The 27,936-nt window shown below is 43.6% G+C and overlaps 1 protein-coding gene across 2 annotated transcripts; it reads left to right on the plus strand.

The window, feature by feature from the left end:
- The first annotated feature begins 780 nt into the window (after window positions 1–780).
- On the plus strand, window positions 781–27,936 carry LOC123137481 (oligopeptide transporter 5). Of its 2 annotated transcripts, none has more exons than XR_006468316.1 (7): window positions 781–1,060; window positions 2,928–3,358; window positions 3,594–3,691; window positions 3,790–4,362; window positions 6,655–6,913; window positions 8,679–12,565; window positions 12,654–12,872. XR_006468316.1 is itself a non-coding variant. In XM_044557260.1 (7 exons), the coding sequence occupies exons 2-7, from the start codon at window positions 3,053–3,055 to the stop codon at window positions 27,637–27,639; spliced, it is 1,440 nt and encodes a 479-aa protein (XP_044413195.1). In that variant the 5' UTR covers window positions 781–1,060; window positions 2,928–3,052; the 3' UTR covers window positions 27,640–27,936. The 2 variants fall into 2 exon arrangements, 1 of the variants encoding a protein (XP_044413195.1); XM_044557260.1 differs by lacking the exon at window positions 12,654–12,872 and adding an exon at window positions 27,619–27,936 and having other exon boundaries at window positions 8,679–8,861.

Consider the following 27,936-nt stretch of genomic DNA (forward strand, 5'->3'; position numbering starts at 1 on the left):
TCTTCAAAACTAGATCTCATATCAATATATTTCGATGAGTTTTTTTTTGTTAAAAGTTGCCATGTTTATTGCACATGAATTGCCATGATGTTTACACTAAAGTTGCCATGTTATGTTTCACCTATTTTCTTCCATATTAAAAAATAAATTTTGACATATTATAAAATGAAGAATTAAGAAACTAGACTTGCCATGCACCATAAATTAAAATTATCATGATACATGCACTTAAAATTGCCATGGTTCATGCAAAAAAATATTTTCATGGTCAAAGTACTGGAATTGTCATCATCAAAAACTAAAATTGCCATGACCTACAAACTAAAATTGCCACATGGCAACTTTAGTTTAAGCCCCATGGCAACTACAGTGTAAACATCATGGCAACTTTTGGGCAAAAATGTTTTTTCGTCGAAACATACCAACATTGGTCTAGTTTTGAAGATCTCGTCGAGACGGATTTAATGGTGAAAATGAATTTTTAATTCGCTTTTTTAATTAGGAGATAAAATATTTTTAAGCCAAAAACCAAAAAAAATTCTGCTGATGTCATCTGTTTATACGTGACAAAATGAATGGTAATGGAGGCGTATGGTCGATGTGCAAACGCCCACACGTGTGGATGTTAGTTTTTCCGAAAATTTATTATGCTCTCGTGTGAGACCACGACGGCTGTGGCTGTGGAGGTGCATGCCCGGAGTTTCTGGTGACTCGACCCGACTCTTCGAAGAAAAATAACTTCCTGAAATCATTTCCTTCCCGTTTTCTCTCCGTCTAGACTTTTAATCTCCTTACCCTCAACTTCCATGCCCCTCTCTAATTCCCATGAACCAAACACCCTGTAAGAGGAAACGATAATGGGGGGAGGGGCCATGATCTGCATTGCGGCCGCCCCACCATCCGTCGCGATATGCGCTGCGGCCTCCGCCATCGGCGCCGTCCAACAGGGCTGCCGCCATCCGTGGCCCCGCCGTCGACCGGCCCGGCCACCGCCTCCATGACCACCTTGGCTCAGCCCCTTCTCGTGCACAAGGTCTCCTCTTGCCCAGCGACCACATAGGTGAATGTTCGCTGCTGCCTTTTCGGTTCTTGTTCGTGCCTATTCCCCTCTCCATCGGTTCAGTATTGAGCTGGTCTTCTTTTTTCTGATCGGTTCATGTCCAATTCCGTACGGCAGCCAAAAAGAAATTGAAATCGAGATGAGTCGAATACAAATCCTATTTGAACCAAGTGAATCAATCTAATTCAATTCTATGGAGGAAACGAGGTGGCAGTTGTCACTTCGTCAAAGTTATAGGTTACCTGTAGGATTTGCACACCAAGTTGTTTCATTGTGGGGGTGGACGAGGAATGAGAGAGAAATGAGGACAGAAAGATGAGGGAAGAATGAGATGAGCATGATGCTAGTGTTTCTAGACACTTAAACACGAAGGGTAGGTCATAGGTGGATAAATGACCATGAAGCGGAGGTTCAGGGTAGACATTTGAGGTACTCAGTGTTCAAGATTCGCGTTTGACTCCAAAACTGAGCCTTTTATTGATGTGTTGCTCATGTGGAGGACATTGGACATCGACTCCATATCGTCCCTATCCATCCCGATCACTGTTGTTAGAGCCGTGGCAGTGGAAGGCCTTCTTCCCAATTCCCACCCTTTCCATTCCATGGTTTTGGAGGAAGCACATCATTCGAATCCATTTGGCGCCTAGAGCTGGTCTACACGTTGGCACAATGGCTCCAGCAAACCTTTAATCCATCTGCCAATCGATTCCTCTGATAGATCCTTAATATAGTCCTATAAGTGGATACATCCGGCGACAATTATGTGAGCTTATCTCTTCTTATCCTTTGTCGTCTTCACAACATAGCTTGTATTCTCATAGTGTTGATCTTCAAGGGCATGGTGGTGAGGCTTGGTCATTGTTGGCTACTGAACGTATGAAAAAATTGTTATATATTTCTTGGTTTGCTTTTGCTGACAGTTTTTTTGGACCCTCTTCTCTGGCGAACGTTCGTTAGGGGTGTGGCAATTGCGAATGTTTTCTTTGGCAATTTTAGTTGTAAGGGGTGGCAATTTCTTCAGACTAAGCATGGCAATTCCTTCCTAGAGAAGGCAAATTTTTACAAAACTGCCATCATTTGATCGATCTCGATCAAACGGCTGCGAGGGCGTTCGTTGGGGGTTCCTTCCTAGGGAAAGTTTGCCGGTTATCATTACCCTTTTTTTGGGGTCTTTTGCTGCTTTTAACAACATTTGTGTCAATGGGTGCCTAAGCACGCTTAAGCTATTCTTTTTTAAATTTGGCCAGAGTTTGGCTGTTTTTGAATAATGTGCACAGGAAAATAGGAAAGATAGCACATAGGTAATTGAAATAGCATCTAAAATGCATTTCAGACCATAGCAAAATACACATCAAGTTCACACAGCAAGCAAAATAACAACTAAAATGCTGCTCAGTTCAAATAGACATAGCCTAATATCATGTGGCCAGAATCTTAAGGAAATAGTTCCTGAACAGACCTAATAAAGGCATATGGCCATTATTGCGCAAGTAGCCAAGCAAAAGCAGTTAAAAAACAACCAACTTCTGGCCAAATTGACCCCCCCCCCCCTCAGCGCTTAATCTACCGCTTAGGGCCAAAGCAAAGCGTTTTGTCATCGCTCAGCGCTTAAGCGTCACTTAAAAACGCTTTCTTGAACACTGATTTGTATCGATGTTTCCGGTACAAGGAAATGTACCCGATGATTACTTTATGTTAAATCTACTTGCCTTTTTACTCTGAGGGGTGCCTCCTACAATTACTTCATCTCATGCCGGTTCATTGTCATAATCATGCTAAGCATAGTTGAAGTCATATGTCTTTGTGGCAATGCCTGCCTCGTTGTTCATGTCTAATATTTTTACTGTGTCATCTTTTGCACTTGAAGGTGAATCTCAGATCGAGCAAGTGCGGCTGGCTGTTCCTACAACTGATGATCCAACACTTCCTGCACTTACATGCAGAGTATGGATCCTTGGGATCACAGGATGCATCATCCTCTCATTCATCACCATGCTGACCACTTTCAGACAAAACCCGGTTAATATTCCGGAATTTTCAATTATTATGTTGTGCTACTCTCTAGGCAAACTCATGGCTGCTGTTCTTCCAGCCAAAGTTGTGAGGGTCCCTGGAACCAAAATTGTGTTCTCACTGAACCCTGGCCCATTCAGTCTAAAGGAACATATACTGTGTTGCATGATCGCTAATAATGGTTTAGGGGCTTCTCCTGCAATAGATATTTTGGCAGCCACAAAGGCCTATTTCAGAAGATCTATTCACCCAGTTGCAGTTTTTTTGCTTCTACTCACAACAAGTGTAAGCACCACTGCACCAGATCTTCTCCCAATTTTCTGAATCAATCTGAAAGACATAGTACCGTTTTCTTCATTTGTTCAGTTATCACAAACGTTAAACATATGGAATAATCACAATAGATGCATATGTTAGCAGAAATGGTCACAAAAAATGTATTTACTTAATTAATGTTTGATTTAATACAAGAATATTTTATATGGGAACTTTCGCCATAAATTTTCGTAATTGATCACAGAATATTTCTTGTGGATTTATTGGCTTCTTCATGAAGTTCTTTGTGAACCGCTCAGAGATGTGGTGGCCTGAAATCTTACCCATGGTAACAATGTACAGGTTTGTCCTAGCATTTGAGCCCAGTTGTGTATATAACTATTTCAGCCTTTACTCTATTCTGATAACATGCTCATATCAACTGTACATTTGTAATGTAGGGCATTTCATGAGAAGGAGGAAAGATCAAAGGCAACACTACCAAGAAATAAATTTTTCTTCTTGGTCTTTGTCATTAGTTTTTCGTACTATACCATTCCGGGTTACTTCTTCCCTTCTGTTAGTGCATTGTCATTTGTTTGCTGGGTTTGGAAAAGGTCTATCACTGCTCAGCAAATTGGCTCTGGTTATAATGGTTTGGGGATTGGCTCATTTGGCCTTGATTGGTCGACAGTTAGCGGCTTCACTGGCAGTCCTCTAATGTTCCCTTTCTTTGTCATTGTCAACACGATGGTTGGGTTTATCTTATTCATGTACATTGTCGTCCCTTTTGCTTACTGGAGCAATTCATTTAAAGCGAAGACATTTCCTATTGTCAGTACAGAAGTGTATGATAACTATGGTGGTAGATATAACATGTCTAGGGTCTTGGATGAGAGTAATTTTCAATTTAAGCAAGAAGGCTATGAAAATTATTCGAAGTTGTACTTGAGTATTACACGGGCATGCTCGATTGGATTTGGACTTGCATCTCTGGGAGCATCTCTTACAGATATAGTACTATCTCATGGCAGGTAAGGAAACTACTATGCCTTTTCCCTGTAAGTTTATGACCTATGTGTGAATTTTTTTTGTAATTGCATAGTTTCCATGATATGAAGGGGAGCCTTGGCGCAGTGGTAAAGCTGCTGCCTTGTGACCATGAGGTCATGGGTTCAAGTCCTGGAAACAGCCTCTTACAGAAATGTAGGGAAAGGCTGCGTACTATAGACCCAAAGTGGTCGGACCCTTCCCTGGACCCTGCGCAAGCGGGAGCTACATGCACCAGGTTGCCCTTTTTTTTGCATAGTTTCCATGATATATTTGGTTTGCTATTCCATTCCTTTTCTTTCTTATGATTGAACATATTTCTTCATCTGAATGGAAATGTTAACCTTGCGTTCACGGATATCAGGATATTCATAATACCAGTGTCTTCTCATTCATTAGTGAGGTACTGGAATTTTTACAAATATATGTTGCAGCGAGTACACAGTATCAGTTTAAGCACTAGAATATATTGCGTTGGTATTATATTCATAGATGTATATGTTTTGAGTGTAGGGAGTGAATATTTATTCAATAATATTGCACCTAATATCAGTTTCAATATTTAACTACGATAACAATTGTAATATTACTTATTTTCGCTGAAGATATGTATGATTTGAAAATATAACGTGCTTGCCTTTTACTGCTTTGGAATTCAGATTGATTATCGTCAACTTGTCAAGGTTAGCTTCAGATTATGCTGTTCCAATCATACTATGCCAACACGTTATTTTGGATTTTAGAGAGGTGTATTTACTTGCACCACAATATACATTTCAACAAAAACATCCACTTTAAACCCTGAATATGTTGCTTGGACCAAAATGGTTCCGAACATCAGAACCTTTAATTCAGGACTTATAACTTCACAATCCTGAACATTTTAGACCCCATGGGTGTCTGGATGCACAAGGATCTCATCTATTGCCATCAAGTCAATGCGATTTGACTGAACCAAACTGAATGTGCATTCCCATCTCGTCGATATGCCCCTTCGTCAAGAAAATTTGGCACTTAACCATCAGTAGACTTTGTAACAGTGGCAATGAGGACATGATGGACTGGTGGCAACGTTCTTCTATGGGTATGCACAAGGAGACGGGGAAGTCTTGGAGATATGTGATGGCTCTTGTCAGGTGGATGCTATGGAAAGAATGAAATGAAAGAATATTCAGAAAACATCCTGTACCTCTACGCGTCTGTTCAAAAAAATTCAGACAGAGGCTAAAGACTGGGTGGACGCTGACTGGCGACGAGTCTTGGCACTAGTAGAGAGACCTCTAGAACCAGACTAATGTTCTGAACTGTAATTCTTCCTAACGAATGAGACAACATTGTCCTTCCTCTTTCTCTCTTCTCACACACCCGCACTTCTCTTTCTTTTCTGACCACGGCCGAGCTTGATGGGAGCTAGCTCTTGCACACCCGTAATGCTGTGACAGTGAGGGGAGAGTGGATAAATGGAATAAGGATTTCACCAGACAAGCACATGCGGTGGGCAACGGTGTGCATCCCCGGAGTAGTATCACAATCATGGTTTTCCTCAGTAGACGCGGGAGGCAAGGATTGCCTATACAGAGGGAATCAAAATCAACGGGGATTCACTGTATTCAGAGATTGGGGTGGCGAAGCGTTCACTGGACTGGAGGCAACCACCACATAATGGGTGCTCCCAGCACAACAAACTCTAAGTGCCTCCTGCAGAAGTCATGGAAAGATGACAAAATAATCCCCACATAGACACAAGGTCTATCATGTCACCAAATTTCACATTGTAGTTTGATTAAAATTATGGAAACAGAGACAAATCTGATGCGAATCGTAGCTACAAAGGATTTTCTACAGATTTTATGAGGGTGTTTTAGGGTTCCGGGTATCGGGTGCACTGCAAGGGTGTGAGCACCCACCCGATACGCCCTCGAGGAAGATGACCTCAACTTGTAGTCTGGTGCGCGGGAGGTTCCATAACCGCCACAACCTCAGTGTGCCAGCCATGTTCTGCGATGTGAGCTTGCTTGGAGCCGGTGTAGTCAGAAAGTGTTAGGGTTGGTGAAGAGGTGGGTGGCGCAGAACAGGATATAGCATGCTGTGGTCATGGGAAGATGCGGAGGGAGTACGCACACGGCGGGTGTTAGAAGGGGGGGGGGGGGGAGTTTAGAGTTTCAAATTGTCTATTTTACTTTAACGTACAATGATAAAGCACAGTCATGCCAGTTTCTCTCAGTAGCAGGCATCATACATTTCATAATGAGCTTTCACTATCTGTGTGCTTGTAGATCATTTTGGAACCAATTAAACCAATCAATTGATGGCCGAGGCAGTCGTGATGTTCATGTGCAAATGATGGATAAGTACAAAAGCATTCCTGTGTGGTGGTTTATTCTTCTTCTATTACCAATGATTGGTCTGGCAGTGTTTACCTGTGAAGGGTTTGGGAATGAATTCCAGCTTCCTTACTGGGGAATTATTCTTGCATGCTTGCTTGTACTTCTGTTCGTCCCACCTTGCGCAGCACTCCGGGCCACCGTTGCTCAGGTAGCTTACTCACCTCCATGCCTACATCTCATGTGTTCACATTACCGGTTTTTTTTTTTGCATCTTTTATACCTATACTCTAATTAGGCAACTGTCATGCAAACACCCACAACTTGGAGGGAATTTTAATCTTCCAATGGGCCATCGAATTCTTTTGATCAGCCTCCACATTAGAGTGAGCTGCCTGGCTGTCAAGCCAACCTTCCTAGCCTCTTTTGTTGCCACTATAAGGGTCAGCTGACTCTTAATCCTGTCACATAGGATAGTTGCTGATATGATTAATGAGGGAGGAGAGATGGAATATGAGGCAGACTATCATTTAATAGCTGGACTAAGATTTGACCTTATCATCTCTGTATGCCATGGCATTTTACGCTAACATTTCATCTAGAGTCAACTTAAGACACACCCAAGATGATGACTGCATGATGTGAAGAGTCCGAAGACAACGATTGACACTACCTTTGTGGATGCCCGAAGGGGCATCACGCACCCAAGGAACACTGTGTAACGACCTGATCGGAAGAACAGATCGAACAAGGGGAGAAGGGAAGAGGGAGTAGGTGAGGCCGGCTTGGAGAGGAAGGAGGTGAGATTGCAGAGGAGCAGGTGAGGTTCAGAGTTCACATACAACACATGATCCATCTCCCTCAGAAGCACACCTAAATAACACACGCACCGGACCTGCCCGTGGGCCCCACACTTACATGGCTCGAGGGCCAAGCCAATTCTTAGTCCACTGCATCACTAGGGGTGCAGGTGTGACACTCCCCTCGTCTTCAGACAAAGCCCCTCTTTGTCGGTTGCTGAAGCGTCTTGCCAGATTTTCTCGGTAGGAAATCGAGTTCCGAGAGTGTCGTAATCTACCCAGGTGATGGCGTTTGTATCAGGTGAGGTCCAGTGCACCTTGAGCTGAACGACGACGTTGTTCCCGCACTTGATCATGCGGCGCTCCATGATTTCATCCGGCTTGGCGACGCTCGTCGTGAGGTCCAGCGGTCGGGGGAGCTTGGAGAAGACCGGCATGTAGTTGGGGGTAAATAGCTTGAGCTGCGATACGTGGAAGACTGGGTGGGTGCGGCTGCCCGGGGGTAAGGCGAGCTTGTAGGCGAGGGGGCCGATCTTGTCTTTGATTTGAAAGGGGCCATAGAACCTGTAGGCGAGCTTTGGACAAGGGGGTTGGCGACAGAGGACTGGGCGTACGGTTGGAGCTTGAGGAGGATGGAGTCGCTGACCTCGAAGGAGCGCTCGGTCCAATGGCTGTCGGCCTTCTTCTTGAAGCGATGCTGGGCGCGCAGTGTGCGCGGCCCAGTCCTATTGGTCGTTGTTGATACTGTACAAGGTTGCTACCTAAGAATGAACATGTCCACTTAACATATTTATCGTAAACACAAAATTCAAAATCTACCTGTCTAAATAATTTAGAAAATATGGCTTGATATAATTGTTTTAGGTAGCTTTTAAGTACAGTAAATATATTTAAGGCAGCTCCATTTAAAAGGGAGCACCTCTTGTTTTCAAGTTTCACAAACTTGTTTTGAAACAGAGCATTATTGAGAAGGTAGTTCCTACATTTGGACTGGAGCTTCTAGAATATTTGAATTCTTTGGGATTTCTTTACATTATATAACCATACGTGGGATTGAGAAAAAAATCATCGAAGTCCTTTATTTTGTCTTGAATATTTACAGTGACAGCTTTTGCATTATTTTTTGCATTTACTCCCACTATTACTAGATTATGATGTATTTATGAATTTCTGTAGAACCCATCGACTGAGTTGCTATCACATATCATCATTGGGTACTTGTGCCCTGGACGACCATTGGCCAATATGGTTTTTGAACTGTACTGCTCAATAAATATTGACTATTGTCTTGAGATTCTTGCATCTTACAAGCTTGGATTTTACATGAAAATTCCTCCTAGAGAAATGTTCTTTGCTCAGGTAACCAAAGAAAAAGAAATTATCCGACATTTTTTTCTTCTCATTTTACATATTGCTACATTTGTTTACTGGGTTGTCCTTAAATGTGACTTTTTACATTATTTGTTTCTTCTTGATACATACATCTTGTGAGTTGATAAGTTAAGAGTCTTAAGTTTCAAAGGTATGGTAGAAATTTTGAGTTGTTTGCAATCTCGTAAATACACTGAATAATGAAGGCTCTGGTGTTTACACTTTCAGCACACTTATCAAAAGTTTATGAAATCCCATTTTGTTCCCTGTTACATTCTACATTTTCCATACATCAGTCTTTTTGTTTCACTCAAATTTGGACATATGCAATTATAATTGTGACACATACTACATCCCTTCCAAAATGTAGACCATTTAAAGTTGGTAAAATTAGGGTTATAGGTATAATGCTACCCTTCATTTATTCCTATATCAAAAGTATACAGAGTGTGTAGAAAGACTTACATTTTTTGGACCAAACTAAGTATGTGCCTGTGCGTTGCCATGGGGGCCAAATATTTTTTAACACAGTAAGACGACCATATGCGACAAATCTTGATGCAAAACACAGACAAAATAAAAATATGCTTTGGATATATAAAGCGTAATTCTTTTGTCATTTCTTAAACTGGCAAAATAGGTATGTGCCCATGATAAGATATCGATTGATATTTATTTGTCTACGATCCAGGAATTTATTGCTATTTGTCGAGTTACCAAAGATGGCTGACCGGTATCAGGTTTTACCATAAGAAACAATTTATTGCTATATACCGTAGATTGATCTGGTTTATTGGGTTACTAAAGATTGGTTTGCTGATAGCCAGAAGGGGATGGAAAACCAGGGAAAATCGGTGGATGGTGGAAGGTTGGACGAAGGGGTGGTGGGGAGAAAACCGAGTAAAAGATGGGACCTTACTTTCTAAGTAGTAGAGATTAAAACTTATATTTTGGAGCGGAGATGGTATAACAAGTGGGACTGCACTAATTCTACCTCATGTAACAGAGCAAATTTTACTTAATTTGGACAATGGGTTTGCTACAAGTCTGTTGGTAGGTTGAGCCAAATAAAAAGTTATCACTAATGTGCACCCAGTTATGCATCCAAAATCTTAATTTGTACCCAAACTTGATTTAGTTTTGCCCCCCCCCCCCCATCATGGATGACGTGGACATAGCCCTACACTTGCATTTGTTTTAAATATCATAGGGAATACACACTGGGACAGTATGTGAAATCCCGGCTTAATAGATAGACTACTCTTATCAACAAGGTGCACCTTGTTTTCCGGGAGCCCACCTGAAAGGAACCTCAAAGTTAAGCATGCTCGGCTTGGAGCAATTTGAGGATGGGTGACCAACCGGAAGTTGATCCAGGGTGCGCATTAGGGAGGACAAAGTGCATAGGAAAGACTAGTGTTGGTCTGTGGGGCCAGTTTAGATCCCGGCAAGGAACCGGTGGGTGAACTAGTTGGTTTGGCCGGGGCATTACAATTGGTATTAGAGACGACCCTCACGGTTATACGGCCGTGCGTGAGTCAGGTGCACGGGCATGTGGTGCATGGCACGTGCGGCCCATCGTGGCACACAGCATGTCACATGTGCCGGCCTGGACGCACAGACGTGTGCCAAGATGAAATGTTCCTACTGGGCCGACAAGTACGTCGGTTCCTTTGAGTGGGGGTGTATGTGATATCCCGACTTAACAGGAATGATAGACTACTCATATCAACAAAGTGCACCTTCTTTTCCGGGAGCCCATCTGAAAGGAGAATCAAAGTTAAGGGTGTTTGACTTGGAGCAATTTGAGGATGGGTCACCGACCCGGAATTTAATCCCGGGTGCGCCGGAGTAAGTACAAAGTGCGCAGGAATGACTAGTGTTGGTCTATGGGGCCAGTCTAGATACCAGGCGCAACAGCCAGGAACCGGTTGGTTTGGCCAGGGCGTTACACAGTCGAAATCATCTCTAATTCTAGAGGGCACTGAAACCCCTTTACCTGGTTTCGTCGCCTTCCATTTGACCTTAAGTCGTTGAATGCACTGTGGCCGGTGATACACCCCTCGAGAGGCTAGTCGTCGAATAGCTGCTTGCTCGTTGTACCATCGAGGAAGAAGGCCGGTAGCACAAATACACGACAAAAAGAGCATCACTGACAAAACCACACTTGACACCATAGCAGCTGCCGTGATCAAGAAAGTCTGAAGCATTGGGCAGCAATCCGTCGGGGCCAAAACACCACATGCTCCAAGGTATTGGCCACGATGACCACACCATGACAAGCATAGAGCCATGCGGCTTTTAGGTTCACATTGATGTCACAAGGGAGCTCTATACTAACCCATGGCTTAGCCGAGCTGGTTCACTGGAGCCAAGGTCATCACACGCAGAGAACACACCCAAAACCATGTCAAGTTTGAGTATGCCGAGACCTCCCAAATCCTTATGCGAGCATACCATGCCCCAGTTCACCAAAGCATGGCCAACACCGAAGTGCTCAACTTCACGCCTTTCCAAATGAAACATCTTCTAATTTTGTCATCATGAGGTAGATGCAAATGGCTGTGAGCACAAATTTGATGAGGACAATTCTTCCATCATGGATCTCATTTTTTTGCACCCACCTCGTCAACTTTGCCTCAAACTTATCAATGAGCGGCATGTAGTGGCATTACGATGGTTCACATGAATTCCACTTTCACACCCAAAACAATCGAGGATGCAAAAAGCCATTAAAAATTCGATGGTTTCTCTCTTTCCAGGCATTCCACACGATGTAAATAATGTGCTCGCTATGCCTCCGTTTCGTGTTAGTTGAGAAGATGCAAAAAGCTGTCCCACCAAGCGTCTATCAGGGATAAGTGGAAGCTCAATCCGGAGGGACGTGGTTGTCCATCTAAGATAGCACAAGGTGGCGGACGACGATGGTGAAGGGGCAGTCCCTACAAAGGTAGAGCACAGCCTCTACGGCCCTAAGACAAAGTTGGCAGATAGGATCATGCAACCAATCCTGTTGCACCGTCCGGTCCGTGGTGAGAATCTTTGAGTGGAGGACAAGCCAAGAGAAGAGTCTGCATTTCAACTCAGCTTGGGCTTTTCAAATTTCTCCACCAAGAATCTGCTATGAGTCTCGATGAATTGTGCCTCATAGGCAGAACTGGAGGAATACTATTTACTGGAGCTCCAGAGCCAGGTGATGATGCCCGACTGATCGGGTTGAAGAGCCACCAAGCCGATGCCAAGGCAATGTACTCCCACACCTGCCCAAGTCTGTTTAATCTTGCCACCCGAGTGAATCCAGTTGTTGTCGTGTAGCTCACAATGTACCATCTTGTTTTTCCTAGTCACAATGTCAAAGAGTTGAGGGCAGCAGTGGCGGAGCACCCCAGCACCAGACCAGTTGTTGTGCAAGAAGGCCTTTCTACCTTCGTCAATGGTGATGGAGGTGGAAGCTTGGAAGATGTCCATGTCCGCGGAGTCGCAAGGGAGCGAAGAGCCCACCCACAATAGACCAGGATCGTTCCACTGCAACCAAGGCCAATGCACATGGAGGCCCTCCCAAACCGGTCCAAATCGTGACAGACAGATCAGGATCGTTCCGCCGCAACCAAGGCCAATGCAGATGGAGGCTCTCCCAAACCGGTCCAAATCTGTGGCACCCAGCCCGCCAAGCACCTTGGGATGGCACACCTGTAAGTGCATCTAGTGCCACCCCTAGTTGGTTTTGAAGTATTGACGACAAAGTTGGTTGAGGGACTAATGCGTTTGTGAGAATTGCAGGATAACGCAGGTAGTGTCCCTCATTGATTCGGTTTACCTACCGGAGATGACCCCTAAAAATGTATGAAACATTGACGACAATAGTGGTATGTGAAGATACTCATATTGAAGACTATGACATTAGAAGACATTGAGTGAAGACTATGGAGCGCGAAGACTGTGTCGTCTCGTTGTTTCCTTTTTCTTCTTTGTTGAGTCATAGAAACCACCGTACTGTTAAGTGGGGTCTAAGTGAACAAAGTCAGAATGACTGAAGTGATGTCTAACACTCTTTGGCTCTGGGTGTTTGGGCTTGGTCCTCGCAAGGATTTCTCTCTCTCAAAGGCTTCGAGGTGGGTTGCTCTCAAACGACAAAAGCCGTGTACTAACTCTGAGCAGCCACCAATTTATGGTGTAGGGGGTGGGCTATTTATAGCCACAAGCCAACCCGACCTGATATGTCCGAAATGACCCTGGGTCACTAAGGAACTGACACGTGTTTCAACGGTCAGATTTCAAACATGCACGTAAACTTTACTTGGGCTACAAGCAAAGTTGACGCATCCAGCTCTGGATAAAATTTGCTCTCATTGTCTTCGCTCGAAGACATAGGATTAGGGGTGAATAGGCGATTTTTATGAAAGTCTTCAAAACGTGGAAGTTTCAAAGATAAACAATAGAAGTGACCTAATTGATATGCAGCGGAAGATAAACTACAACAATCAAATCATAGTCAAGTATGCAATAATGTGAAAGTACAAAGACTAATAACAGCTTGGTAGTAAGGATCAGGATGGAAGATAATATGAAGCCAACCAACGATAGTAGTCAAGCAATGAAGTCAAACAGGTACAACAAATAGGCAATGACTTCACGAAGACAAACACTAAGTAAAGGGAGGGAGAAGATAGAACCAGTCACTTGTTGAAGACACATGATTTGTTGGACCAGTTCCAGTTGCTGTGACAACTGTACTTCTGGTTAGGGAGGCTGAGATTTAACTTAGAAAACCGCGTCTTCACCTTATTCCCCTTGAGCTAAGGACACATAGTCCTCGCCCAATCACTCTGGTAAGTCTTCAAGGTAGACTTTCGAACCTTCACAGACTTCGTTCACCGGCGATTCACAATGACTCTTGGATGCTCAGAACGCGACGCCTAACCGGCTGGAGGATTCACAGTCCTCAAGTGTAATAAGTCTTCAGGTCACACAGACAGAAATACTTCAGTGATGCCTACCACTCTTTGGCTCTTCAGGTCACATAGCATTCTGACTTTGTTCACTTGGACCCCACTTAACAGTACGGTGGTTCCTATGACTCAACAAAGAAGAAAAAGAAAACAACGAGACGACACACTCTTCGCGCTCCATAGTCTTCACTCAATGTTTTCCCATGTCATAGTCTTCAATATGAGTATCTTCACATACCATCATTGTCGTCAATGTCTTCGTACATTTTTAGGGGTCATCTTCGGTAGGTAAACCGAATCAATGAGGGACACTACCTTCGTTATCCTGCAATTCTCACAAACGCATTAGTTCCTCAACCAACTTTATCGTCAATACTCCAAAACCAACTAGGGGTGGCACTAGATGCACTTACAATCTCCCCCTTTTTGGTGATTGATGACAAACTGGTTGAAGTTTTCAACGGTGATAAAGTATGTGAAATTGTAAAGGATAGGGTATTGTCTTCATAAGTGGCAAAGGCTCCCTTGAAGATGTGCATATAAGTAATTTGCTTTTAGAATGCAAATGCACATGGCAGGTTGTATTTGTGGACATCCTCTTCAACTTATGAAGATAATTCATCATGCATGAAATGATATAATTAAGAGAATGACATGCATAATGAAAAATGGACGTCTGCAGAATGATCTAAGTGCGGAAGTTATCATGGCACATGCGGAATTTATCATCGCATCACAGAAAAGCAAATAAGTAGCAGACGACCATCGAGTTTAAGTGTTACAACTCAAAGAACCAAATGTATCAAAAACGAGAGTTGTAAACACAAGGCAAAATATAAAGCAACCGCCCATATGAACCTGCTTGAAGACTATCAAACTCATATGCTTCTCCCCCTTTTGTCAGTAATGACCAAAAAGGTTTGAAGACATAGAGCATCTACTCGTTCCCATGAGAAGTAGATGAAGCAGCAGGGTTGTCGTTGTTGTTTGGCGGCACAGACGAACTTGGTGCAGTGTCGATGCGTGCAGAAGTAGGGGGCGGTGATGTAGCATCGTCTTCATCATCGATCACTTTGGCATTCACAGTTGCCGCGGAGGAAGAATAGTCAGGGTCTTCAAGAGATGGAGTTCGACGTAGGACAACATTTTGTGGAGGAGTGGAGTCAAACTTGAATCTTTCAGTGAAACCATCATCTTGAAGATCTGCTTCAGCACTAAGCAGCGTCAAACTCTTCCATGATCGCCGACAGGTCTCGTGAGCGACAAAGGCATTCTTGGTGGCAAGATTTCGAATGCGATTGACGTCCACCAAGAGGCTTTGCATTTGTCGCTTGAGCCAAAAGTGATGCTTGTCTTGTTTCTGATGAAGGGCCACAAGAAGTTCTCGGTCATTTAGGACGCGAGAGCGCTTCTGAGGCCTTTGGGCAATTGTGCTCTTAGTAGCTTCAGTTTGCGCACGATGAGGCAGACGAGTGTTCCCAGCCATTGGATAGACACGAATTACTGCTTGGACTCCTTTCATGGACTGAGTGAAGCTTTAGTGATCAGCATTTTGAAGACAAAGAGGCTTCTTGGCAGGCTCAGGGTATATGGCTTCAACTGACATATCAACCTCTGGTAGAAAGATCAGATGATTGCGAGCAGATGGCTAATAGTTGATAGCAGAGTGTAGCTTGATAAGGCGCATGACACATGGAGCATAGAATTTCAGACCAAAAAGGTCAGATCCAAACGCAGCCAGTTGCCGGATGAAGAATTCTTGTGTATTGAAGCTGATGCCATTGAGGATGTAAAAGACCAATGTTTTCATGGCTCCTTCAAGTTTTGTAGCTGATGATTGCCCTTTGATAGGCCATAGAGTTCGCCTAATGATGTGATATATTGTGCGAGGCAGATACTCAAGGTCATCAACAAAGAACTCCTTTGGGTATTCAGCGTCAGGTGGGCAGAGGCTTCATCATGCTCAACATCTGGCTCATGTTGGGCTCTGACTTATGGAAGATGCTCTCCAGTGCATTGCGGTGGAGTTGACAAGCAGGTTCGAATAGCTCTCCGGGAGTGGGTAGGCCTGTAAGCTCAATGATGTCAAGAGTTTTGGCTTCATGATGAACATTTCCTGTCATCCACTCAAGAACCCATGTCTTTGTATCCCTGTTGTAGCCGCGAATATGGAGGGTAGCATAGAATTGAAGCAAAAGTTCCTCATTCCAATGTTCTTTGTCTGTCACAAAGCTGAGCAGACCCGCATCACGAAAGCAGTCAAGTGTTTCTTCTAAGCATGGCAGTCCAGCAATGGCTTCAGCGTCGAGGCGCATATGAGGGAAAATGCGCCTTTGATCATACAGAATGCAGGAGTAATAGCTTCGTTGCTGATAGCTCCAAAAACGATCAGATGATATACTTGGCCTTGAGTAGGGGTTCTTTGCGCTGTCAAAGAAGGTGTTGTGTGCTTTGAAGCCATTAGCATTGAAGGACCCTGTAGAGGTGACAGTACCTGGGAACCTTGGCAGTCTTGGCTTTGGTTTCTGGACCTGAGGCCGATGCTCAACATGATAATCAAACTGAGGACCAAAGGCTTTAGGCGGTGGGACCAGAACGGGCCATTTGACATTGATTAGTTGGCCATAGTTGTATGCTTGCTCAATTGTATGAGGCCTTGGTGGCGGAACAGGAGCAGTGGCAACAACAGAGGCTTCAGGTTGCACAACAGAAGGTTCAGGAGCTGTTGCAGCATTGGCTTCTGGCATATTGGTTGGTGCAGGCTCCACACTTGCTTCAGCCATGACTAAGTCATTGGCTTCATTTGTGTTGATGGTGGCAGCCTCAAGATTTTCAACCTCCACACTATGAGCTGGAGGGTCGGGCACTGACACATTCACTTTAGGAACAACTTCTTCAATAATGAGGGGAGTAGGGACACGTTCTTCTTCTTGATTGTCATCGGCTGATGCAGCCGGATTGTCTTCAGCAGCTTTGGCGTCAGACACGGAGACATTCACAGTCGGAGTGGCTTCTGGAAACACTTGACGTGCAACAGATTGGTGGTGCACTTCTCCTTCTGAAACGCTCGAGAGAGGGACTTGAGGCCTTGGTCCTTTGCGAAGCCTGCGTAATGCTGGCGACGCCTTTGGAGATGGAGTTGGCTGGGCCTCAAAGTCTTCTTGTTCTTCTTGCACAGGTGATGTGACTTGTTGTTGTTGTTGGGGAGTATTCGGGAAGTCTTATTATTGTGGGTGATCAGCCCATGATGCATCCTGAGCAATTGGCGTCAGAGGACGACCAATGCTGATGAGTTCGATGTTCATGAGAACAGGCGATGATATCAAGTTGTGTTTGATCTGAGGAAGAACTACATCATCTTCAACATTGTCATTGTGACCAATGTCTTTAGCAGCGGTGGGATCAACTGCTGGAATGTCTTCAACTTCATGAGCCTTTGTGGAAGCAGGCTCATGAACTATCATCCGTCGTTCTTGGTGTTCAGATGCAGGACGAACCATTGAGATAGGTTCAACAACTAAGGGCTCTGTGGGAGCAGCCGATTCTTCTTGGTTTTGCGCTTTTTCTTAGAGGGAGCAACATTAGAGGCTTCTGTATTTTTCCTTTTTTTGGCTGCAGCCTCGGCAGCCCTCGTCTTCTTCAGTTCTGAAGCGGTTGACTTGATCTTTGACTTTGAGCCAGTCATGCTGCTTGGGAAGACTATGCAAGGTTCTTCCTGCCTTAAAGGTACAGATTGGTCAGTTGATAGCGTTTTCTTCTTTGTAGCCATTCTGGGGTCAATGCTAGGACGACCAAGAGTCTTGCGCTTCTCAGCCTCATTGTAAGCTAGTCCACACTTGTCAGCCAGACTCTTCATGCGCTCACGAGAGCCTCTAGCTTCTTCGCGCTTCTTGAGAAAGGCTTCTTTGAGCTCGTGCAGCATGATCTTGAAGTTTTTGACATCTTGCACGCTGAGCTTTGCCACATACTTCTTGAACTAAGATTTCTCATAGTCGATCTTGTGCTTCAGTTCAACGATGTGCTGAGCAAGAGCTAGCTCAAAAGCAATGGCGCCATTGAAGGAGACGGTGAGGCCAATGGGAAGTTGCAGATTTTCAAAGCTGAGATTTGGGGTGTCAAACCACTCATCAATGAAGTTATGGATGATTGCCCTATCAAAGAGAGGCAAATCATTGAAGATTTCTGCTTCCTCCTTGCTCTTGATCAGTTGCTCAAGAGCATCATCTGCAAGATCTTCATCGCTGGACAGATCAATGTGCTCTTCTCGCAGAATGGCAGCAGGAGTCAATGTCTGATTAGTATGCTTGACGATTTTCTTTTTCTTCTCCGTCTTCTTGGAGATACGGGATAGATCTTCAGATTGCACACTGTCTTCAGGTGGTGCAGTGGCCAGTGGCTTCGCACGTGAAGCTTTTGAAGGAGCAGCTGATCGTGAAGAATTAGTCTTTAGCTTCTGCGGCTTTGGAGGAGGAGCTGGGGCTTCATCAGTGTCAGCATCATTATCAGAATGATCCACTTTGGCACCTTGGACCAAGATGTAAGTGATGAGGCCATCAAGGTTGGAGAAGGGGCCAATGACATTGGGTTCTGCATCACGTGAGCCGTCAGCACGGGGAGCAGAGGGACCAGGGTTGAAGTCTAACCCCAATGACTTCTTGTTTTCCTTGGCCGATGCCTTTGCGTGCTGGAAGTTGCGCTTGAAGAGATGATCGTCACGACACCAGAGCAATGATGATGGGTTGGCATTTTCAGGCTGAGGTCCACGGACCATACAAGGATAGAAACCCTGTGCAATAGCTTCAGCTCTGTTCTTGGGTGGAAGGCCTCGATAGAGAATATCACCCCAAGGACTTTTGATAGCATTTTTCTCAGCGTATTCCTGGGTCACGAACTTGTATTTGAACCATTGTTCAGCCCAATATCGTCGAATCCATTGGATTCGTGTCTTGCGCTGATTATAATCCTCTTCAGGATCTATCTTGTAAAGCTCTACGAGGTCATCAGGCAAATCTTTTGATGTTCCCCCACGACGCTGTCTGCCACCCTTCCTTACTGATTTCTCTGCAGCCATGAACTACAAACTGAATGGCTTCAACACGTTCAAAGGGTTTCGCTTGCTGGATAAACAGAAACTGGCTTTGGGAGAGTTAATGTGATGCTGTAAGAATTCTGCAAACGAATGCAGACTATGAGAACCAAGGGATTCTCCCACGGACATGTACCTGTGACAGCATTAGAGATGCGAGGGAAGGGGAAGAGGTCATATGCATTCACTTATATGTTGAAAGTTGGTTCCAGATTTGTACGAATCCTTGATGCGAAGACATTCACTTATATGTTGAAAGATGGTTCCAGATTTGTACGAATCCGTGAATAAGTACAAGTGAGGAATCAAACTAGATATGAAGTTTAAGTGAATATACTAGGCAGTATGAGATGCAGACATAATAGATCTAACATTGTATGGGCAGAAACCAATTTTGGTAAATAGGATGAATCTTTGAGGATTAAAAAGATGGTAAAAATAGAGTTGTATTTACCACACAAAGAACTGTTAGATGGGATGAATAGGAGACCGAGCAGTTCAATCCACCGTGCCCTAACTTGGAGACGGAGGACACCTATGGCGGCGGCGGAGAGGACGATGTTCGCGGCTGGCGTGAGGACGGCGTTGGAGAGGTCGCGGCAACTAAGTGCTTCGTCGCCGGCGTCGTCGAGAGCTAGCGGTGGCGCTAAGGTTTTGACGAGGTGGAGAGGTGGAAGAAGGTTTTTGTAAGTGCATCTAGTGCCACCCCTAGTTGGTTTTGAAGTATTGACGACAAAGTTGGTTGAGGGACTAATGCGTTTGTGAGAATTGCAGGATAACACAGGTAGTGTCCCTCATTGATTCGGTTTACCTACCGAAGATGACCCCTAAAAATGTATGAAGACATTGAAGACAATGGTGGTATGTGAAGATATTCATATTGAAGACTATGACATGAGAAGACATTGAGTGAAGACTATGGAGCGCGAAGACTGTTGTTTCGCTGTTTCCTTTTCTTCTTTGTTGAGTCATAGGAACCACCGTACTGTTAAGTGGGGTCCAAATGAACTAAGTCAGAATGACTGTAGTGATGCTCAACCCAAATCCTATGTCTTCGAGCGAAGACAATGAGAGCAAACCTTATCCTGAGCTGGATAAGTCAGCTTTGCTTGTAGCCCAAGTAAAGTTGCCGTGTGTGTTTGAAATCTGACCGTTGGAACACGTGTCAGTTCCTTAGTGACCCAGGGTCATTTCGGACATATCAGGTCGGGTTGCCCAGTGGCTATAAATAGCCTACCCCCTACACCATAAATTGGTGGCTGCTTAGAGTTAGTGCACGGCTTTTGTCGTTTGAGAGCAACCCACCTCGAAGCCTTTGAGCGAGAGAAATCCTTGCGAGGACCAAGCCCAAACACCCAGAGCCAAAGAGTGTTAGGCATCACTGAAGTCTTTCTGTCTTTGTGACCTGAAGACTTATTACACTTGAGGACTGTGTATCCTCCAGCCGGTTAGGCGTCGCGTTCTGAGCATCCAAGAGTCATTGTGGATCGCCGGTGAACGAAGTCTGTGAAGATCCGGAAGTCTACCTTGAAGACTTACCAGAGTAATTGGGCGAGGACTGTGTGTTCTTAGCTCAAGGGGAATAAGGTGAAGACACGGTCTTCTGAGTTGAATCTCAGCCTCTCTAACCAGATGTATAGTTGTCACAGCAACTGGAACTGGTCCAACAAATCATGTGTCTTCAACAAGTGACTGGTTCTATCCTCTTCCTTTACTTAAGTTTGTCTTCGTGAAGTCATTGCATATCTGTGTATCTGTTTGACTTCATTGCTTGACTACTACTGTTGATTAGCTTCATACTATCTTCCATCCTGATCCTTACTACTTAGCTGCTATTAGTCCTGTACTTTCACATCATTGCATACTTAACTATGGTTTGCTTATGGTAGTTTATCTTCCGCTGCATATCAACTAGGTCATTTCTATTGTTTGTCTTCGAAACTTCTAAGTTTTGAAGACTTTCATAAAAATCGCCTATTCACCCCCCTCTAGTCGATACTAGCACTTTCAATTGGTATCAGAGCAACGTACTCCCTTGTTCTGTGTGATCGGTTTAACCACCTGGAGTTTCGGCTATGTCGACTGCAGGATTGAGGAATGTATCTTGCCCTACCTTTGACGGTCATGAGTATCCTCGGTGGAAGACCATGATGAAGAAGCGACTTATGGCTATGGATAGCGAACTATGGACCATCACTGAGATTGGTCTTACCGATCTATGCAAGATGGCGGATGTTGATGACATTCGCAAGTATACTCTACTGAACCTCACGGCGAAGGATGTCATCTGCTCCTATCTGTCCCGAAATCAGTTCAGGAACGTCATGCACCTCAATCACGCGAAGCTAATCTGGGACCGGCTTTCTGAGGTCTATGAAGGTCATCGTACTCGTCATGATCCTTGGTTTGAGGACTACAAGGAGTCTCTTAAAGAGATGACTTTTGCACCTGAATCGCCATCATCTTCACCATGCCTCACGGCAAGGGGTGATAAGGTAACTGAATGCTACCTCTCTGAGACTAGCGATGATGAATTTGGCCCTAGTTATGTCAAGCTTGTTTCCCTTGCCACTAAACAACAAAGAGTCTTGGAAAAGGTTCAAGGCATGCTTAGTAAGAGCGATGATATGTTGGGTAAAGAAATGGATCAGTCAAAAGCTTTAGCTGAGAGTCTTCAGAGACTTCATTCCAAGTTTGACGCCCTTCAAGATCAACATAATGCTCTCTTGTCTGATCATGAGAAGCTCTCTTCTGAATGTCTTCAAAGAAAGTTAGACCTTGAAAAGATAAGAGTGGATTATGAAGATCTTCAGAAGGAGCGCGATTCATTTCGCGCTCAACAAATCAGCGTTACACAGAAAGGATTTGAACCACCATGTCTAAAATGCATTGAGCGTGATAACGCTACATCTGTTGCTGAATGTTTCACTGCTGCTACTGTTTCATTATCTTCAACTACTGAAGTGGCAACTAACCCCTCTGCGGAGGATACCATTGCTATTGCTGATGAAAATGCTAGGTTGAAGACATTGCTTGAAACTGGGATGTACAAAAGTCTGAAAGGACATCAGACACTTTGTGATGTCCTCAAAAAGCAGATTCTGAACCGAAACCCTAGGAAAGAGGGTGTTGGGTTCGAGAGGAAAATGAATGATGATGGTTCCTACTGGAAGCCTGAGCAGTATCCCAAAACCACATGGGTTGCTGCAAAGGAACCTTCAATGGATCCATCCACTTTATCTGGCTTTACCTGTGCTAATCCTATTATCATAGATGAATCCTTTGATGCAAACTATAAACTGTTCAAAAATCAGAATGGTGAAGTGTTTGCCAGGTATATTGGTACTAACTGCAGGAATGGACCACCTATGAAGAAGATCTGGGTTCCCAAAAACTGTCTTGAGAATCTTCCAGTGAATGTCATCATGACACCACCAGAGAAGAAGACAAACCCCAGACCAAAGGCATCATATGGTCCAACGGCTTCATATGAATACAGGACTCACTTGAGTCACCCCAATGCCAATGTTTTGCAGGGAAATCGTGCTCAAACTTATGAATATGAACGTGTGTCCTCAAACCGCCATGTTCATAGGACTAAGAACTTTTCTGCTTATTCATATGAGTATCATTCATCTCCTGCAAGGCTATTTGCTAGGGCTTCAAAGCCGAAATTCTTAGATGCTGCACTTAGACTCATTGCTTCTAAGTCACCCCTGAAGATGTGGGTGGTGAAGAAGAATTAACTCTCTTTTGCAGAATATGGTCTCCAGCCAGCAATCAAAGGCGTCCGATATTATTGCTGGGGACCTAAAACACAAAGGGACGCATGATAAAATGACTTACTATGTATTCCACATATGAATCGCTTACCTGTCATACTGTGTGTTCTAATCTTGATCTAAGCTGTGATAATCCTAGTGTGCGTCAAATGCTTATGCTTCACAACATACCTTGTGAAGCCTATCCTCCTAACTGCACTGTAGGGTATGACACCTCGTGCTTCAGAATGGATTATCGACAGCGGATGCACTAATCATATGATTGGTGATCGAAGTCTTCTCATGGACTCAACCTTACGTCCATCCGACAAGAGTCAAATCACATTTGTTGACACTGGTAAAAGCAAGGTATTGGGTCTAGGTAGAGTTGCAATCTCGAAGGATCAACACATGGATAAAGTGATGCTTGTTGAATCCCTTGGGTTCAACTTAATGTCTGTCTCAATGCTTTGTGACTTGAACATGATTGTGCTATTTGGAAATATCGTTGCCTTGTACTAATAGAATCTGACAAGTCTCTAGTCTTTGAAGGGTATAGGAAAGATGATCTATACATGGTAGATTTCTCAGCAGGTCCACAGCTTGCCGTATGTCTTCTTGCAAAAGCTTCAGAATGCTGGCTCTGGCATCGAAGGCTGGGGCATGCTGGCATGAGGAACTTACACACACTCGTCAAGAAGAAGCATGTCATTGGCATCGAAGGTGTCAAGTTCAAGAAAGATCATTTGTGTGGTGCCTGTGAAGCTGGGAAGATGACTAGGGCGAAGCACCCCTCGAAGACAATCATGACGACATCTCAACCCTTCGAGCTGTTGCACATGGACTTATATGGCCCTACTCACTACTCTACCCTCACAACAACAGCGTGTCTCTTTGACTTCGTTATTGTTGATGACTACTCAAGATACACATGGGTGCACATAATTCTCTACAAGACTGAAGTACAAGATGTCTTCAGATGATTCGCCAATCGAGCAATGAACAATTATGGCGTCAAGATCAAGCATATCAGAAGTGATAACGGCACTGAATTCAAGAACATCGGGCTTGATCTCTATCTGGATACAATGGGAATCACTCATGAGTTTTTTGCTCCATACACCTCAACAAAATGGCATTATAGAGCGCAAGAACAAAACCCTCATTGAGATGGCTCGAACAATGCTCGATGAGTACAAAACACCAAGAAAGTTCTGGCCTGAAGCTATTGATACAGCATGTCACATCATCAACCGTGTCTACATCCACAAGCTTCTGGACAAAACATCCTATGAGCTCCTTACTGGCAAGAAGCCAAATGTCAGCTACTTCAGGGTCTTTGGTGCTAGATGCTGGATCAAGGATCCCCATCACAAGTCAAAATTTGCACCTAAGGCTCACGAAGGCTTCATGCTTGGCTATGAAAAGGACTCACACTCCTACAAAGTCTTCAACCTCTATCTCTACAAGATCGTCGAAACTATGGATATGAGATTTGATGAAACCAATGGTTCACAAAGAGAACTCCTGCCAAGTACACTTGATGAAGCTCCTCCAAGCGAATCTATCAAGCTGATGTGAACTGGTGAAATCATGCCCTCTGAAGCACAGCCTGAAGAGGAACTTATCATTTCTGCACCTAACCAACCTGAAGACAATGCTCAGACCAAAGATAATCCTCCCAATGATGACAATGATCAACAAGAGCAAAGTCTTCGTCCTGTTCATCCTCGTGTTGTAAATGAAGTACAAATTGAGAAGATAATTGACAGCATCAATGCACCTGGTCCACTGACTCGCTCAAGAGCAACACAGTTAGCAAACTTCTGTGGGCACTTTTCATTTGTGTCAATATCAGAAACCAAAAAAGTTGCTGAAGCCTTTATGGAACCTGAATGGGTTCAAGCTATGCAAGAAGAACTTCAACAGTTCAAGCTGAACAATGTTTGGGAACTTGTCAAGCGACCTGACCCTCGCAAGCATAACATTATTGAAACAAAATGGATATATCGAAACAAGCAAGATGAGCATGGTCAAGTCGTCAGAAACAAAGCACATCTTGTGGCTCAAGGATATACTCAAGTAGAAGGAATCGACTTCGATGAAACATTTGCTCATGTGGCTAGGCTTGAAGCTATTCGTATACTGCTAGCCTACGCTAACCATCATAACATCTTGCTATATCAAATGGATGTGAAGAGTGCATCTCTCAATGGCAAGATTGAAGAAGAAGTATATGTCGCTCAACCACCTGGCTTTGAAGATCCAAAACATCCTGATATGGCGTACAAGCTAAACAAAGCACTGTATGGCCTCAAACAAGCTCCTTGCGCATGGTATGATACGATCAAAGACTTCCTGAAGAGCAAAGGCTTCAAACCTAGATCCCTCGATCCCACACTCTTCACGAAGACATATGATGGTGAACTGTTTGCGTGCCAAATATATGTGGATGACATAATCTTCGGCTGCACCAACCAGAAGTATACTGATGAGTTTGGATACATGATGCAAGAGCAATATCAGATGTCCATGATGGGTGAGCTGAAGTTCTTCCTTGGTCTTCAAATTCGTCAGCAAAGGAATGGCATCTTCATATCTTAAGAAAAATACCTCAAAGATTGTCTGAAGAAGTTTGGAATGGAAGAATGCAAATATTACACGATGCCAATGCCAGCCAAACACCATCTTGGTCCCGACGACAATGGTAAAGAGTTCGATCAAAAGGTATACCGCTCCATGATTGGTTCTTTACTTTATCTATGTGCATCTAGGCCAGATATTATGCTTAGTGTTTGCATGTGTGCTCGATTCCAAGCGGCACCAAAGGAATCGCATCACTTAGCTGTGAAGCGAATTCTTAGATATTTGGCTTACACCCCAACACTCGGATTATGGTATTCCAAGGGCTCAAAATTTGATCTGGTTGGATTCTCTGATGCTGATTATGTTGGTGACAAGGTGAATTGCAAGTCTACATTAGAAATATGTCACTTTCTGGGACGATCACTTGTCTGTTGGTCTTCAAAGAAGCAGAACTGTGTATCACTCTCAACTGCTGAATCTGAATACATTGCTGCTGGATCTTGTTGTGCTCAGCTTCTCTGGATGAAGCAAACTCTCAAGGACTATGACATCAATCTGAAACAAGTACCTTTTTTCTGTGACAACGAAAGTGCCATCAAGATAGCCAACAATCCAGTCTAGCACTCGAAGACAAAGCACATTGAAATTCGTCATCACTTTCTCAGAGATCATGTCATGAAGAAAGATATCGATATTATTCATGTCAACACTGAAGAGCAACTGGCAGATATCTTCACAAAGCCCTTGGATGAGAAAAGGTTTTGCGAGTTACGGTGTGAGCTAAATATCTTGGAATCCTCTAATGTTCTGTGATCAGGCACACATCCTAACACTTATGCATGTTGATGACTTAGATGTGCAACACACAAAGTAATGTATATCTTCAATCAATGAAGACTTACACTTTGAGTGTGAATACATTAACATGGAATTTGACTTCGGAGCGCCACGATAATTGTGCGTCGTGTCTGGGTCTAATACTTCCTATACGGTGGGTAACGCCACCACCAAATTTCTCTGTTTGAAGTGTTTCACTCATGGCGTTATTTTTGCAATGACTTCGCAATTGGTTTGTCTTCAGTTTCAATTTATCTTCATGATTTTCTTCACTATGATGATTTGATTGCTTTCTGATATATATATATATATATATATATATATATATATATATATATATATAGGAAAATGGGTCGGTACTCCTAGGAGTACATACTCCTACGCACGTGTGGGTCGCTGGCGCTATAGAATCCAACCGCTCAAAGCCATTTAGCTTTTTAATAATTAAAGAATAATAAGTGAAAAAACTTCCACCTAAAACAAACAAAGGTCACTGCTCCAATTTTTTAGGCCTTTTTATATGCGATGCGCTTATCCATCTCTCCTCCCATCCCATTGGCGTTGTGCGGCGGCGGCGGCTGGCGGCAGCGGCTGGGATACTACATCGGCCTCAAAGAGGAGCTCCCTCGGCAGCAGCCTTCATTGTGAGCGACTCATGTTCTCACCGGCCAACGGCCGACTGAATGACCAGGTTTGTTTCCGGCGTGCGAGTCTCATGTGTCAGTGTGTGAAATCAGATCAACAAGGCACTGAACTGAACGACCATCTTCTGCCGATTTCTACGTGGCTGGAATCGGGTGGCCATTGCCTTCCGCATCGCCAACACCAGAGTGCCATAATGGAACCCAGTTCTTACTGGTAGATGTAGAAGTCTGGTTGGTACCAGATCGATTTGTCTCCCTATCGTTTGCATACAAAATTCCTCACAGCAACAGCTTCTCTCCTAAAGCAGCATTGATTCTACCCACCCTCCTTCTAAATTTTTCTTTGAGTCAACAGTGCAAAAGCCATCATAGATCAGGTACGACTTGGTTGAGTGCAATATTTTCTGCATTTCTTCTTCTAATAATGGATTGGTCAATGTATTAGCCATACCAATTAATGGGTAATATTTCTCAAGTTTAGTGAAGATCAAATGTGCATGCTCCGTTAGTGCAAATTCTAGCAAATCAAGTGAGTATGTTCGTCACTATATTGAGTATATTGTCCAGTTCTCTGTTTATCTGTTAGGGTCACGGGCCAAATTTATTGTATTACCTGACGAGAAGCACTTGTCTCACCCAATCTACCTAATTGATTTTTTATTCTTAAACACCTTAACAAAGTCCGTAGATCAGGTTATTTATAGTTCCAGGTGTAAACAATTTTTGAAACTCTTTTTTCTGTTTCTTTTCTCATAGTATCCAGTTCAGTATTTTTCTTGTATATATAGCTAGATATTAGGTATGAACAATTATACAATGTTTTTGAATCAAGTCTAATTTATGTTGCTAATTGTTTTCCATTGAATATCCATATGTGCAAAGCTTGTGGATTTGTTTGACTGAGAAGCACCTCCATTATATTGGACCTCCAGAAGTACATGTGGTGTTATCTGAAGCTTGCTGGCAGATATATATACCTCTTTTTTTCTTCAGGTTTTTAGCATACAAACCTTTTTGAAGATGTAAAAGTAGTTGCACAGTCCAGTTTGCTTAGTTGGCATACAAGTTTCTATTAAGATGCAAATTTCTTTACATGTACCAATGGATCGAGTATGTTGTTAACCATGGTGCCACTTGATATATCTCTGAAGAAGCAGAGTGATTTTTGTTTACATGTATATAACAAGCATGGTGAACAGT

Source organism: Triticum aestivum, chromosome 6B (assembly GCF_018294505.1).
Source record: "Triticum aestivum cultivar Chinese Spring chromosome 6B, IWGSC CS RefSeq v2.1, whole genome shotgun sequence".
In the NCBI taxonomy this organism is placed as follows: Eukaryota; Viridiplantae; Streptophyta; class Magnoliopsida; order Poales; family Poaceae; genus Triticum; species Triticum aestivum.